At 44.4% G+C, this 15,189-nt stretch overlaps 1 protein-coding gene across 7 annotated transcripts in view; it reads left to right on the top strand.

Annotated features, from left to right (window-relative positions):
• arhgef18b (rho/rac guanine nucleotide exchange factor (GEF) 18b) overlaps positions 1-15,189 on the top strand; it is a 99,341-nt gene that overhangs the window by 52,732 nt on the left and 31,420 nt on the right. For all 7 annotated transcript variants that reach the window (XM_058072731.1, XM_058072732.1, XM_058072730.1 and 4 more), the window contains 13 exons: positions 4,683-4,869; positions 5,034-5,140; positions 6,932-7,072; positions 9,826-10,076; positions 10,157-10,282; positions 10,361-10,478; positions 10,559-10,813; positions 10,945-11,021; positions 11,762-11,940; positions 12,021-12,097; positions 13,186-13,371; positions 13,490-13,624; positions 13,910-14,025. In XM_058072731.1, coding sequence (XP_057928714.1) covers positions 4,683-4,869; positions 5,034-5,140; positions 6,932-7,072; positions 9,826-10,076; positions 10,157-10,282; positions 10,361-10,478; positions 10,559-10,813; positions 10,945-11,021; positions 11,762-11,940; positions 12,021-12,097; positions 13,186-13,371; positions 13,490-13,624; positions 13,910-14,025 — 1,955 coding nt within the window. The remainder of the gene's footprint in view (positions 1-4,682; positions 4,870-5,033; positions 5,141-6,931; positions 7,073-9,825; positions 10,077-10,156; positions 10,283-10,360; positions 10,479-10,558; positions 10,814-10,944; positions 11,022-11,761; positions 11,941-12,020; positions 12,098-13,185; positions 13,372-13,489; positions 13,625-13,909; positions 14,026-15,189) is intronic.

Raw genomic sequence — 15,189 nt, forward strand, 5'->3', positions numbered from 1 at the left:
CGGACTCACCTCGACCCACAGTTTGGGTTCCGGAACCAAACTCCTCGAGAGGGGCTGGACCTTGTTCTACTCTGGAGTTGCTGCAGGGGAGAGGCGGCGAGCTGGTGTGGGCTTATTAATAGCCCCCCGGCTTGGTGCCTCTGTGTTGGAGTCAGCCCCGGTGAACGAGAGGGTCATTTCCCTACGCCTTCGGGCTGGGGAAAGGGTCCTGACTGTCATTTGTGCGTACGCACCAAATGGCAGTTCGGAGTACCCGGCCTTCTTGGAGTCCGTCAGAGGGGTGCTGGAGAGCACCCCAGCTGGTGACTCTGTCGTTCTACTGGGAGACTTCAACGCCCATGTGGGCAATGACAGTGTGACCTGGAGGGGCGTGATTGGGAGGAACGGCCTCCCTGATCTGAACCCGTGCGGTGTGATGTTATTGGACTTCTGTGCGAACCACAGTTTGTCCATAACTAACACCATGTTCGAACATAGGGATGTCCATAAGTGCACTTGGCACCAGGACACCCTAGGCCGCAGGTCTATGATCGACTTTGTAGTCGTATCATCAGACCTGCGTCCGCATGTTCTAGACACACGGGTGAAGAGAGGGGCTGAGCTGTCAACTGATCACCACCTGGTGATGAGTTGGATTAGATGGCGGGGGAGGATGCTGGACAGACCTGGTAGACCCAAACGAGTAGTGAGCGTGTGCTGGGAATGTCTGGCAGAGTCTCCCGTTCGTCGAGTCTTCAACTCTCACCTCCGGCAGAGCTTCACCTGCATCCCGGGGGAGGACCGGGATATTGAGTCCGAATGGGCCATATTCCGTGCCTCCATTGCTGAGGCAGCTGACCGGAGTTGCGGCCGCAAGGCGGTCGGTGCCAGTCGCGGTGGCAGGCCCCGAACCCGATGGTGGACACCAGAGGTCAGGGCTGCCGTCAAGCTGAAGGAGTCCTATCGAGCCTTGATGGCTTGTGGGACTCCGGAAGCAGCTGACAGGTACCGTCAGGCCAAACGGTTTGCGGCTTCGGCGGTGGTCGAGGCAAAAACTCGGGTGTGGGAGGAATTCGGTGAGGCCATGGAGCACGACTTTCGGTCGGCCTCGAAGAGGTTCTGGCAAACCATCCGGCGCCTCAGATAAGGGAAGCAGTGCCCAGTCCACACTGTTTACAGTGGAGACGGGGGCCTGCTGACCTCGACTGGGGATGTAGTCGGACGGTGGAAGGAATACTTTGAGGCCCTTCTCAATCCCACTGACATACCTTCCATAGAGGAAGCAGAGTCTGAGGACACATACGTGGACAGTACCATCACTGTGGCTGAGGTATCTGGGGTCGTTAACACGCTCCTCAGTGGCAAAGCTCTGGGGGTGGACGAGTTCCGCCCAGAATTCCTCAAGGCTCTGGATGTTGAGGGACTGTCTTGGCTGACACGTCTCTTCAACATTGCATGGAAGTCGGGAACAGTACCTTTTGGATTGGCAGACCGGGGTGGTGGTCCCCCTTTTCAAGAAGGGTGACCAGAGGGTGTGTTCCAACTACAGGGGGATCACACTCCTCAGCCTCCCTGGGAAAGTCTATTCCAGGGTGCTGGAGAGAAGGGTACGACCGTTGGCCGAACCTCTGATACAAGAGGTCCAATGCGGTTTTCGTCCTGGTCGTGGAACACTGGACCAGCTCTACACCCTCACAAGGGTGCTTGAGGGTGCATGGGAGTTTGCCCAACCAGTCTACATGTGCTTTGTGGACCTGGAAAAGGCATTCGACCGTGTCCCTCGTAGCGTCCTTTGGGGGGTGCTCCGGGAGTACGGGATTGGTGGCGCGTTACTACGTGCTATCCGGTCCTTGTACAAACGGGGCAGGAGTCTGGTTCGCATTGCCAGTAGTAAGTCGAGCCTGTTTCCGGTAAACGTTGGCCTCCGCCAAGGCTGCCCTTTGTCACCGATTCTGTTCACAATTTTCATGGACAGAATTTCTAGGCGCAGCCAAGGTGTTGAGGGAGTCCAGTTCGGGGGCCTTAGAATCTCATCTCTGCTATTTGCAGATGATGTGGTTCTTATGGCTTCTTCGGGCTGCGACCTTCAGCTTTTACTGGGACGGTTTGCATCTGAGTGTGAAGCGGCTGGGATGAGACTCAGTACCTCCAAATCAGAGGCCATGGTTCTCAGTCGGGAAAGGGTGGAGTGCTCTCTCCGGGTTGGGAATGAGGTCCTGCCCCAGGTGGAGGAGTTTAAGTATCTCGGGGTCTTGTTCACGAGTGAGGGAAAGTGGGAGCGTGAGGTCGACAGACGGATCGGTGCAGCCTCGGCAGTAATGCGGTCGCTGTACCGGACCGTCGTGGTGAAAAGAGAGCTGAGCCGGAGGGCAAAGCTCTCAATTTACCGGTCGATCTATGTTCCCATCCTCACCTATGGTCATGAGCTTTGGGTCATGACCGAAAGAATGAGATCGCGGATACAGGCGGCTGAAATGAGTTTCCTCCGTAGGGTAGCTGGACTCACCCTAAGAGATAGGGTGAGGAGCTCAGCCATCCGGGAGGGGCTCAGAGTAGAGCCGCTTCTCCTTCACATCGAGAGGAGTCAGTTGAGGTGGCTCGGGCATCTAGTCCGGATGCCGCCCGGACGCCTCCCTGGGGAGGTGTTCCTGGCATGCCCAGCCGGGAAAAGGCCCCGGGGCAGACCTAGGACACGCTGGAGGGACTATGTCTCACAGCTGGCCTGGGAACGCCTTGGTGTCCTCCCGGTGGAGCTGGAGGAGGTGGCTGGGGACCGGGAAGTCTGGGCTTCCCTTCTAAGACTGCTGCCCCCGCGACCCGGACCCGGATAAGCGGAGGAAAATGGATGGATGGATGGATGGATAGAGAGTGACAGGAGATTCAATGACACTTGGACATACTTTAGAGGAGTCAATGTGCAGGTTGTATAGCAGGATAGATGTACTAGCCATTGGAAATGAGTCAGACACTCAAGCCGCACTTGTAGAAATAGCTGGCAACACAAGGGAGCACCCATCATTCTATCTCATTTACAGTCTGGGGCTGCCGGCACTCATGCACTCATGCACTCGAAAGGTGTGTCATCTTGGCAACATGATGACACCCAGATCTATATTGCAACTAAGCCCTCCCCAACAGCCCCCCCTACTGCCCTTACTGACTGTCTTCAAGCCATCACTAACTGGATGTTCATCAATATGCTCAAACTTTCAATATGCTTGTATGTTAATAATGTGAAGTTCTACTTATAGGCTCTACTTATAGGCTCTCACTCTCCACACTCATTGGCCCACTCCCTTACTATTCAAATTGATGGATTCTTACTTCCTACTGTTTCCCCAAGTTAAGAGCCTTGGCGTCATCCCTGACAGCACACACTCCCTTCCAATCCCCCATGAGTAATATTTCACACTCGGCTTTCTCTCGGCTAATACTAGCCTACTACAACTAGTAGTAGTAGTAGTCCACTACTAATCCACTACTACAACTAGTAGTAGTAGTAATAGGCTAATTAATAATATAATAATGATTATTATATAATTGATGTCCACTGGACAGAATGGTTGCAGAGCTTGAGCAGCGGTTTTGCAGTGTAGATTGTGTATACATGTGTAAATTTAATGGTGAGATACAATTGAGTATCTCTACTAAATCTGTCCAAAAGTGGGAAAATTATATTCCGGTTCTTGTTCCTTATTTTTTTTTTTTGGATATTTTGATTTTTGGGATTTTTTTTGATGAATGTCTACTACATTCACTCATTCGTTCATTCATTTTCTACCGCTTTTTCCTCACGAGGGTCCCAGCTGTCTTCGGGCGCGAGGTGGGGTACACCCTGGACTGGTGGCCAGCCAATCACAGGGCACATATAGACAAACAACAATTCACACTCACATTCATACCTATGGACAATTTGGAGTGGCCAATTAACCTAGCATGTTTTTGGAATGTGGGAGGAAACCGGAGTACCCGGAGAAAGCCCACGCATGCACGGGGAGAACATGCAAACTCCACACAGAGATGGCCGAGGGTGGAATTGAACCCTGGTCTCCTAGCTGTGAGGTCTGCGCACTAACCACTAGACCGCCGTGCCGCCACATTCACTCATATCACTCATATTGATATATTCATATTCACTGTGCTCCATCACCAATACTGTAAGTATTACATGTTTTCACGAATGTGCCTGTTACTACATGGTTGCAGCATGGATATAAAACCTTGTTGGAGGTGTTTTAATATCAGTAGTTCTAGACGGGATAGGTGTGTCCCATTATGTGCATTCTTACCTACCTCTTTTTAGCGTTTTTTCTATCTTTACAACTCAGAGAAAAGAATTTCACATAAGAATTGTGGATGATGAAGTTCCCAAAAAAGTGCACTTTACCTTTTTAAGCTTTTAAACTGAGTGTAGAAGAAAGTAGTAAGAATTCAAGTCAACTTGCTCCTTTCACTCTTTGACTCAGTGCAGTGTGATGGTGATGTGATGCAATGTCTACACCTAATCCACGGTTTGTCATTATTTGTTGTTTTATTTGTGTCACCATTTTATTCAATCATTCATTTTTTTAAAACCGCGATGCAATGAGGGACGCCTGTACATGCTTAACTGGAAACAGATGACTTCAATGGGTGTTATTGGGTGTCATCATATCATTTTTCCATACATTCATCTCCCAACTTCTGGGTCATTTCTCTCCCAGCACTAAAGGACCGGGACCGAGGACACGAACACTCGAGCGCATCCTCCTCACAAACCCTGAATGGGAACCCAACTTTTCCCGGCCCCCCCGGCATGACCATCATTCCTCGGGGACCAAATATCCAGCCTAGTGCGTCCCACTGCGCCACCTCTCCCGCATCCCCGACTTTAAACCCCAGCAGCTCAGGGTCAGTGACATCACCACTTCCTTCTCAGTGCTGTTGAATGTGCCTCAAATGAAGGATCTTAGAATTACCATATGAATAAATAAGCCCAGACAGAGAAATTGTGTAGCTATTTATTCTTCCTGAGTATTTATTTTACTTAGGACCTGTGGTTTGTCATCCTTCAGATCTCTCTCTGGGGAGATGGATGAAACTGATGCTCTTCGTTCCAAGCGCTTCACTGAAGACACCATTTCCCTCGTTCCCTCCACCGCTGAGTCCATCATAGTGGAAGGTAAGCTGTCCACCTTTTTGCAGCCTGGTTCCTGTTCAGTCTGGAGGGGCTGGAAGGTGTTTTCTTATGAGGTCCGTGAGGTCCGTCAACAGCAACTCACTCCCCACTTGGTGTCCTGAGAGGAGTTCTGGTGGGATTTGGGTGCTGAGGAAAGTAGTTCCAGCTAGTTGCTGGGGACAGATAAGTAAAGAGTTTGGATTCTCAAAACAATATGGCTTCTAAAGCATCATACATTTGCATTACTGCGTACTATAAAAAAAAAAAATCAGACCTCGCAAATTATGTTCTCTGCCGTTGCATCACTTGTAGCTCCCGCCTGTCCATTGGTACGCACATTTGCTTCACCAGTTTCACAGTGTACTGCTGGGATAGTGAAAGTAAACATGTCTGTCTACATTAATAGTGATGACAACATTCCTTTTAGCATGAAGCCAAAGGCATATCTTTATGAACTGGAATACACGGATGCCGAACTTAGTCAGACAGAATTTGGTGCCAACAACAACATCTACGCTGCTCTCCATGCACCTCTTAAGAGATATGTAGTCACAAGTCTAAGATGATGTTTGTGAAATTGACAGCATTGAAGTTACAGTATGCATTACCGACACCTAAAGGCCGACGAGAGTAGTACATCATATACTTACATATGAAGAGCTTTCAACCAAAAGGCGCTAAATCCATTTTGACTGATTTCGAGAAAATCAATGATTTTTAACTACGCACATATCAATCTATTTGGTCATCAAGTCTATATTGCAAATGAAAGAGCTATCAATATAGGTCATAAAAATGCATGCTATAAAAATCCTGCACACACCATGTATTTTATATATTTTTTTTATTATTATTTTTTTTTTCGGATTTAGTGCCTTTTGGCTGAAATGATGGATTTAGCGCCTTTTGGCTGAAATTTGAAGTCACCTTTAACTTCTTCAATGGCATTGTTGTAAAAGAATGTAAGGTGCTTTAATGTGCTATGCTAATAAAATAATTACAACACAGAAGCCATTCTCAACATACAATACAAAATAATTATTATTAATTAAATTAATGAAAATGTTATTAAAAGCAGTGCTCATATTTGACTGCACCATGAAGGTGACAGTGACAAAAATCATCTCATTCCAAACTCTTTACATTGTATGTTTTTTAGTACAAGTAAAATAATGTTTCTCATGAAAGTTGGAGGTGTCAAGGTAGAGACATGCCTTTTATGGCGTAAAAAAACTTCCATGTTACAGAATACTGTAAAAACACAATTTGTGTTCTCCTGAATTGCATAACATACTGTAACTATCATACGTGTACTTAATGTACACAAACAAAACAGGATGCGCACTGATACTGGTTTTCTGTATGTGCAGTGCCAATTGTATTCTTCTCTCTGATTGGTCAGATTATCAATAGATGGGAAACTTGGGCCAATCAGAATAAAGAATAAAGAAAGGGATTTAGCTCCTTTTGGTTGAAATCTGAAATGGAAATAGCGCCTTTTGGTTGAAAGCATACATTTCATATCACTTTTTTTCATATTTTTTAAAATGATTTCAAGACCAAAATATGTGATTTGGATACACATGACAGAGGTCTATTAAACTCATGAAAAACATGCAACTTAGTGAAAATTGGATTTAGCGCCTTTTGGTTGCAAGCTCTTCATATGTAGAACTGTGTAGCCCGTCACACAGACTTGTACTTGTGCTTTTTTTGTATTACTAGTGTTCCAAATGACAGTATAAACACCTGAGTCATTTACGGCGTCGTGCTTTTGTTCTCTCCTGTTCTCAGATGCTCACTATGCTGCAGTACGGGCTGATCTGGAGTCCGATGCGCAGGACCTGGAAGCAGAGTCCTGGAGTTTGGCAGTTGACCAGCAGTATGCTAGGAAGCACTCGAAAGAGGCCACAAAGAGACAGGATGTCATATACGGTTGGTGCTTCTATTACTATTACATCAGCAATGAATGCTGGCCATTTGTGATAACCTATATAAAACATAAATATTAATTAAGGCTGTCAATCCATTCAAATATTTAATCACAAATATATGCGATCTGATATTCATCCTGATACATCGATGGGTCAAGATACGATTAAAAAACGCAAAAATCTCAGTTAGGATCTGCTCTAGTTACAGACAGGCATTGCCAGGGACAGCTGTTTGGGGTTTTGTCAATGTGACCATGACTGAGGACAGCAATGGATGGAAATGGCATCAGCATTTTCAACGCATCAGCAAAACATACTGTACATTAGAGCCATCTAATTCATCTTATTGTGTAAAACTAAGACTGGTACAACATCAAATTAAAAGCCCTAAATGAATAACAGAGCCAGCATCCACCAGTGCCAGCCTGGACTTTGTTTTTCGGGGAGGTGCACCGAGCCAAAATGCACATTGGCATTTGGCATTGACAAGGTCCTCACAACTTTTTCATTCATTTTTTATCACTTATCCTCACAAGGGTCATGGGGGTGCTGGAGCCTATCACAGCTGTCTTCGGGCGAGAGGCGGGGTACACCCTGGACTGGTGGCCAGCCAATCACAGGGCACATACGTATAGACAAACAGCCATTCCCACCCACATTCATACCTATGGACAATTTGGAGTCACCGACTAACCTAGCATGTTTTTGAAGGAAACCGGAGTACCTGGACAAAACCCACGCATGGGGAGCACATGCAAACTCCACACAGAAATGGCCAAGGGTGGAATTTAACTCGGGTCTCCTTGCTGTGTGGCCTGCGCGCTAACCACTCGATCGCCGAGGACACTCGAGCGTCCTCAACTTATGCATTCCCACATAGTACACTAAACCTCGGATATATCGGACTCGGATATATCGGAAATTCGCTCACAACGGACAGATAAAAAAGAACCGATTTTTCTGTAATGCATTTCCAATAAAAATTCATTGCATACGTATATCGGATTTTTTATAACGGATTTCGGACAAAATCTCCAGTCCCGTTCCAATGCATTTCCATGAAATTTCCCTCGCATATATCGGATGGCCGCATCGTGGCGCTCCGATTCGCCGAATCGTGACAGGCCGCTATACGACGTCATTTGCAGCGTTTGCAGCGTTGCCTGCGCGTCCAGGTACATTGGAAACATAGTCAAGGAAGTGCCTTTTTATAACGGATAAAATCCCATTTACGCATATACCGGATATAAATCCGATATATGCGTAAAACGGACATTTTCCGGTATACGCATATAACGGATTTCGCTTATATCGGACAAAACCAGTGGGAACAATTGAATCCGATATATCCGAGGTTTACTGTATCAGCATTATGGAGCAAATATGAGGTGAAAGAAAAAGGGGAAACTACAATATTCCATCTGTGCAGCGTGGGAGAAAGTTACATGGTGCTTTCTCCATTTGCATTATACATGCAAAACAAAAACTTTAGGTTTTCTGACTGTATGTTGTTGGAATAAAATGATGGCCCATATTTGGAAAATTGATATTCCTATACAAAGAATTTGATGTAGTTATTTGATTTTTTTTTTTTTTCATTGTGCTTGAATGTTTCCTGCTGTCCTGTGCGTGGGACCACTCACTGTGCTCTTTTAAGAATTCTATAATGTTCATGATTCATGTTTACATCAACAAACGTAACCTTTGAATCATATCAAATCCTTTGTACACTGCATCGAATCATTCTGCTTTAAAAATATATCATTTTTTTAATCATATCTTAAAGGGGAAATGCACTTTAAAAAATAAGATTTGCCAAACATTCACAAAACAAGTTAATTTCAGCTATCTTACAATGCTGTCATTGGGATACACCTATACACGTCTTGTGCTGGAAGACACAGACATCCTAAGTGTTGTTGCCGCTGTTGTTGACAGAACTAGCAAAAGTATGTGTATCAATGCGCTGAGAAAATAAGTTTGGTAGTGTTTTAAATCATCCAAATAGGGCAATACTGCAACTATTCCATGTTATCATCCGTGTACGTGTTAATGCATGATCACAGCATGGATATCAAACCATGCAACCTTGGTAGAGGTTTATTATGAGGGCTTCATAGTCGAAATATGTTTTCTTGTGTTATAATGCATGGAAAAGGAAAGAAATTTGTTGGTGTTTCACATGAGGATTGGGAATGATTGGCAAAATTCCAAAAAAGTGCAGTTCCCCTTTTTAACCTGTGTATCTAGATGCGTATGGAATCATTTACCATCCATCCATTTTCTACTGCTTATCCTCACGAGGGTTGCAGGTATGCTGGAGCCTATCCAAGCTGTCTTTTGGTGAGAGGCGGGGTACACCCTGGACTGGTGGCCAGCCAATCACTGGGCACATATAGACAAACAACCATTCACACTCACATTCATACCTATGGAAAATTTGGAGTGGCCAATGAATCTAACATGTTTTTGGAATGGGGGAGGAAACCGGAGAAAACGCACGCATGCATGGGGAGAACATGAAACTCCACACAGAGATGCTGCATCCCTATATCATACATAAAATTGTCTTTCTGTCTGTGATTAAATATGAGTTAACGATGGACACAATATGATTAATTGCAATTAAATGTTTTAATCAATTGACAGCCAGAGTAAATAATAATAATGTCCCAGCATACACGGATGCACTGTTGCCAAGACCAAAATGATATTTATTGTAGTGATGTCACATGTCGCTTTCTACATCTGCAGAGCTGATGCAGACCGAAATGCATCACGTGCGGACGCTGAAGATCATGCTGCACGTTTATGTCAAAGAGTTGAAGGAGACCCTCCAGCTGGATTCGGGCAGGCTGGAGTGTCTCTTCCCACGTTTGGAAAACCTCCTGGATCTCCACATGAACTTCTTGTCCCGTCTCAAGGAACGGCAGCGAGACAACATTGTTTCTGCCACCGAGGGGAACTACACGGTGGACAGAATAGCGGACGTACTGATTGCACAGGTAGACCAGAGGCCAACTAAAACATGCAAATGCTGAGCGGCCCTTTTGGTTTTAGTTTTGACAATGTTTTTGGTGTGCAGTTTTCAGGTGAAATAGGTGAGAAGATGAAGGCTAGCTACGGTGATTTCTGTAGTCACCACTCTGAGGCCATGGGCTACTACAAAGAACAGATGCAAACAAACAAAAGGTTCCACAGCATCATCCGGGTGAGACGCTTCTATCTGATTGTTTTTCTACAACGGTAGAAATCTCCTTGGAGTCAATGTTATATTTTCTCCTCACAGAAAATCAACAACCTGTCCATTGTGCGAAGGCTAGGAGTGTCCGAGTGCATTCTGTTGGTGACCCAGCGCATTACCAAGTACCCCGTCCTTGTGGAGCGCATTCTGCACAACACTGAAGGTCCTTTGCATGCATTTTGTTGTTTTTCCACTGAGAATAAAGTGTGTTTTTTTTAGATTTGTTTGGCTTATTTCCCTTAGTGGGTTCTGAGGAGCACGCTGACCTGAACCGAGCACTCGCCTTCATTAAAGACACTATTGTTCAAGTGGACGCATTGGTTAACCTGCACGAGAAGACGTGTCGCCTTCGTGACATCCACAACAAGATGGAGCCCAAGGCGCTGGGGAAAATCAAAGATGGCCGAGTGTTCCGGCGGGAGGACTTGGCACAAGGTCGGAGGCGGCTGCTCCACGAGGGGACCGTCAACTGGAAAGCTGCTTCTGGCAGGCTCAAAGGTTGGGAATATGACACAATAGAGGAAACGCTTCGACCAAGTAATGATATTATGCATGTCATCATTAGGGATGGCAAAAATAGATTTTTCAGCCCTAATTGTTGACCTCATCTTATTTTATTTTCCTTTCAGATATTCTTGCAGTTCTCCTCTCAGACGTGCTACTGCTGCTACAAGAGAAGGATCAGCGATATGTATTTGCTGCAGTGGTGAGTAAGCCTATGGGAATGTACTCCACATGTGGCCACGGGGCCATTTACCGCCCACGGGTGCACTTTTATTGGCCCCACAGCACATTTTAAAATTATCATTGAATTTAAAGAAAACCAAGAGAAGAAAACTGCAAAAATGGAAACAAATTAATTAATCTAACAAGTTACAATTTTACCAGAATAACAGTATAATACTGTGAGGCAATATAGTTGCGTAAAGTGGAAATATTAAAGATATTTATATAAGTTGTAATAAAACGAGTGCAAATGTGTAAAGTTGTAATTTTGGGGGAAAATTTGGATGTGGAAAAGGTTATAATGTTCGTGTGATTAAAATGAAAATATTATGGCAATAAAGTCAGAAAATGTCCATGAAGAAAACTGAAATGGTTGGAAAATAAAAATTAAAAAACAGACTATTGAAGAAGAAAGTAGAAATGTTTTGAAGAAAAAAAGCAAGCGTAAAAATGGGAAAAAAGATTGAAGTTGATCCTAAAATAGTTTTTTTAGGGGAATGTATACTTTATAACTTCTTAGCATTATTTATGTGGCCCTCGCTGGAAAATGTCTGGACCCCCCTGGCATATGTCCTGAAGTCATATTTAAAATATTTTTCATAGGCCCTTTAGAATGTGACACTTTAAATTCCATCAAGTAAATACCCTAGTGTGGCATGCAGGTGACATGAAACAGTGTTGACGCTACTGGGCATCAATATTCTGCTTTCCCTGCACTAGGACAACAAGCCGTCGGTCATCTCTCTTCAGAAGCTGATCGTGAGAGAGGTGGCCCATGAGGAAAAAGCCATGTTTCTGATCTGTGCCTCCTCCAACGAGCCGGAGATGTACGAGATCCACACCACCTCCAAGGAGGAAAGAAACACGTGGATGGCACACATCCGGCAAGCCGTAGAGAGGTAGGCGCGACACGGCGCACTTTCCACGACGACAATTGATTTGGCCACAACTCGACTCATGTATGTACCGTCCCTGATAGCTGTCCTCATACAGAGGAGAGACTGTTCAGTGAGGAGGAGGAGGAGGCCAGAGCTTCCAGGTTGAAAGAATTTCAAGGTACCGTCCCAATTGGTTGGAAATGAAAGTGTGCTGTTGACCTGCCCAGCCACGAGGGGGTGCTGTTAATGCATTTATGTACATAACATAGCTGTCACTATTTTTCTATTAGTACTACTACCATTGGCCTATTTTTTAAGCCCCCCTAAATAATTTTATATTTTGTATAGATTTTTTTTTTTTTTTTTACAAAAAAAATCTGACAAATGTCATATAATAGGGCAAAAGCAGGCTAATAAGCAAGCTAATAAGAAGGCTAATACTAGCCTACTAGTAGTAGTAGTAGTAGTACAGTAAATCTCGGATATATCGGATTCAATTGTTCCCACTGGTTTTGTCCGATATAAGCGAAATCCGTTATATGCGTATACCGGAAAATGTCCGTTTTACGCATATATCGGATTCATATCCGGTATATGCGTAAATCGGATTTTATCCGTTATAAAAAGGCCCTTCCTTGACTATGTTTCCAATGTACCTGGACGCGCAGGCAACGCTGCAAACACTGCAAATGACGTCGTATAGCGGCCTGTCACGATTCGGCGAATCGGAGCGCCACAATGCGGCCATCCGATATATGCGAGGGAAATTTCATGGAAATGCATTGGAACGGGACTGGAGATTTTGTCCGAAATAGGCGAAATCCGTTATAAAAAATCAGATATATGCAATGAATTTTTATTGGAAATGCATTACAGAAAAATTGGTTCTTTTTTATCTGTCCGTTGTGAGCGAATTTCCGATATATCCGAGTCCGATATGTCCGAGGTTTACTGTAGTAGTAGTAGTAGTAGTAGTAGTAGTAGTAGTAGTAGTAGTAGTAGTAATAGAAGTGCCAAATGTGCATTTTTGACAACCGGTATTGACATTTACATTAGGAGTGTAGAGTATATATTTTAGCTTTTCAACAAAACACGCTTTTCTTTGGTATTTGACTGAAAATAGTTAACAACTATGGCCTTGGGCCACCATTGGAGAGCATATTGCGTAATAAATGCAATAATCAGGAGGCTTTTTTTTTTTTTTTTTTACAGATTATTGTTTTCACGTGCTGATTTAAGTCCTTACTGTTGTTGTTGTTTGTCTAGAACGGTTGAGCCAGAAGGACGCCGTCATCGTCCAGGCACTTTCTGAGAAGCTGCGGCTTTTTGCAGACATGGCAGACTCTGTCACCGGTCTGGAGGACACAGCTTCCCGCTCCAAACTACTGTTAAGGGGTGACGCCTCAGATCTCCAGCAGGGGGAGACCTTACTCAAAGGTGCCATCACTGAAGGTAGGACGGACTGGATGATATTCACACTTGAGTCACCTTTTTTTGCTGTGATGTCTGCATTTCCGCTCCAATATTTTACACGACTTCAACCAAAATTTGCACCTTTTTGTTCATTCAGTGGAAAACCTCCAGAATTTGCTCCAATCTGGAGTGAGAGATGAAGTGCTGAATGAAGGGAGTGGCTCTGGACCCCTTCCCAGAAGAGCAGACACCTTTGGGGGCTACGACAGCAGCCCCGCCATCCTCACTAAGAGTGAGTCCAGTACACTTGATGTCCTGAAGAAACCCCCCATCTAATGGGTCGTACTTTTATGCACTTTGTGCCATAAATAAACTATGAATTATTAATAAAATGATATTTACCCCCACCAAAAAAAACGTGCTTTTGTTGTTTGAAAGGATTTACGGGCAAATGGAGATATTCATCGTTCGTGTGTGACTTGTGTTATCTTTATGTGTGGTCTCTTTGGTCTCACTGTTGTTTTTTGTGTGTGTGTGTCATTGTTTGTGTCTGTGGCCTTTGGTGTTCCTCTGCCAGATGGCAGCGTCAAGAAGAACTTTTCTGGTGAGTCCAGAAGCAGAGACCGAAGCCAGCGGGCCAGCTCTGACCCTCAGCTCAAAGATCTCTGTGGCAGCCAAACTCTGGAGCAGACGGTAGGATTGACATACACAAACACAATCTTTATTTCCTGTGTTCAGATTTCTCTCCCAATGTTGTCATCAGGAAACATTCATGGACAACTCAAATCTATCAACTAAATGCTGCATTATCCAGACCCGACAAGTGAAATGGCTCAATGTGCGGCCGCCACAGATACATTTGTGGCCGACTGGTCACCTGCACTCACAGACACATTAATGTCGGGTCTGCCAGAGAATAAGTAGAGAGTAAAGAGTTTTTGGGGACTCTGAAATGAAATCCTGCATGGCTTTTCTCAACGAGCGGGTCGCCCATCTCTGAAAGTACCCACGAGCAGCTTTATATGTGTTTTGGTTTTCGTCTGTATTTCTATTTTACTTCAGTTATCCCTTTTATGCTTTGATGCTTGAGTAATAGGCTGCATTCAACCATGAAATGGCATGATTTATTCATTCATATCATTTTGAAAAACCGTAATGGAGTGAAGCCCTGAAATTGGAAGTGTAAATGGCGAGGGATATTACAGTAAACCTCGGATATATCGGAAATTCGCTCACAACGGACAGATAAAAAAGAACCAATTTTTCTGTAATGCATTTCCAATAAAAATTCATTGCATATATCTGAGTTTTTATAACGGATTTCGCCTATTTCGGACAAAATCTCCAGTCCCGTTCCAATACATTTCCATGAAATTTCCCTCGCATATATCGGATGGCCGCATCGTGGCGCTCCGATTCGCCGAATCGTGACAGGCCGCTATACGACGTCATTTGCAGCGTTTGCAGCGTTGCCTGCGCGTCCAGGTACATTGGAAACATAGTCAAGGAAGTGCCTTTTTATAACGGATAAAATCCGATTTACGCATATACCGGATATAAATCCGATATATGCGTAAAACGGACATTTTCCGGTATACGCATATAACGGATTTCGCTTATATCGGACAAAACCAGTGGGAACAATTGAATCCGATATATCCGAGGTTTACTGTACTACTACTACTAGTAGGCTAGTATTAGCCTTCTTATTAGCTTGCTTATTAGCCTGCTTTTGCCCTATTATATGACATTTGTCAGATTTTTTTTGTAAAAAAAAAAAAATCAATACAAAATATAAAATTATTTATGGGGGCTTAGAAAAATAGGAAAAATAGGAAACGGATTTCGCTTATATCG

Source organism: Doryrhamphus excisus, chromosome 5 (genome assembly GCF_030265055.1).
Source record: "Doryrhamphus excisus isolate RoL2022-K1 chromosome 5, RoL_Dexc_1.0, whole genome shotgun sequence".
In the NCBI taxonomy this organism is placed as follows: Eukaryota; Metazoa; Chordata; class Actinopteri; order Syngnathiformes; family Syngnathidae; genus Doryrhamphus; species Doryrhamphus excisus.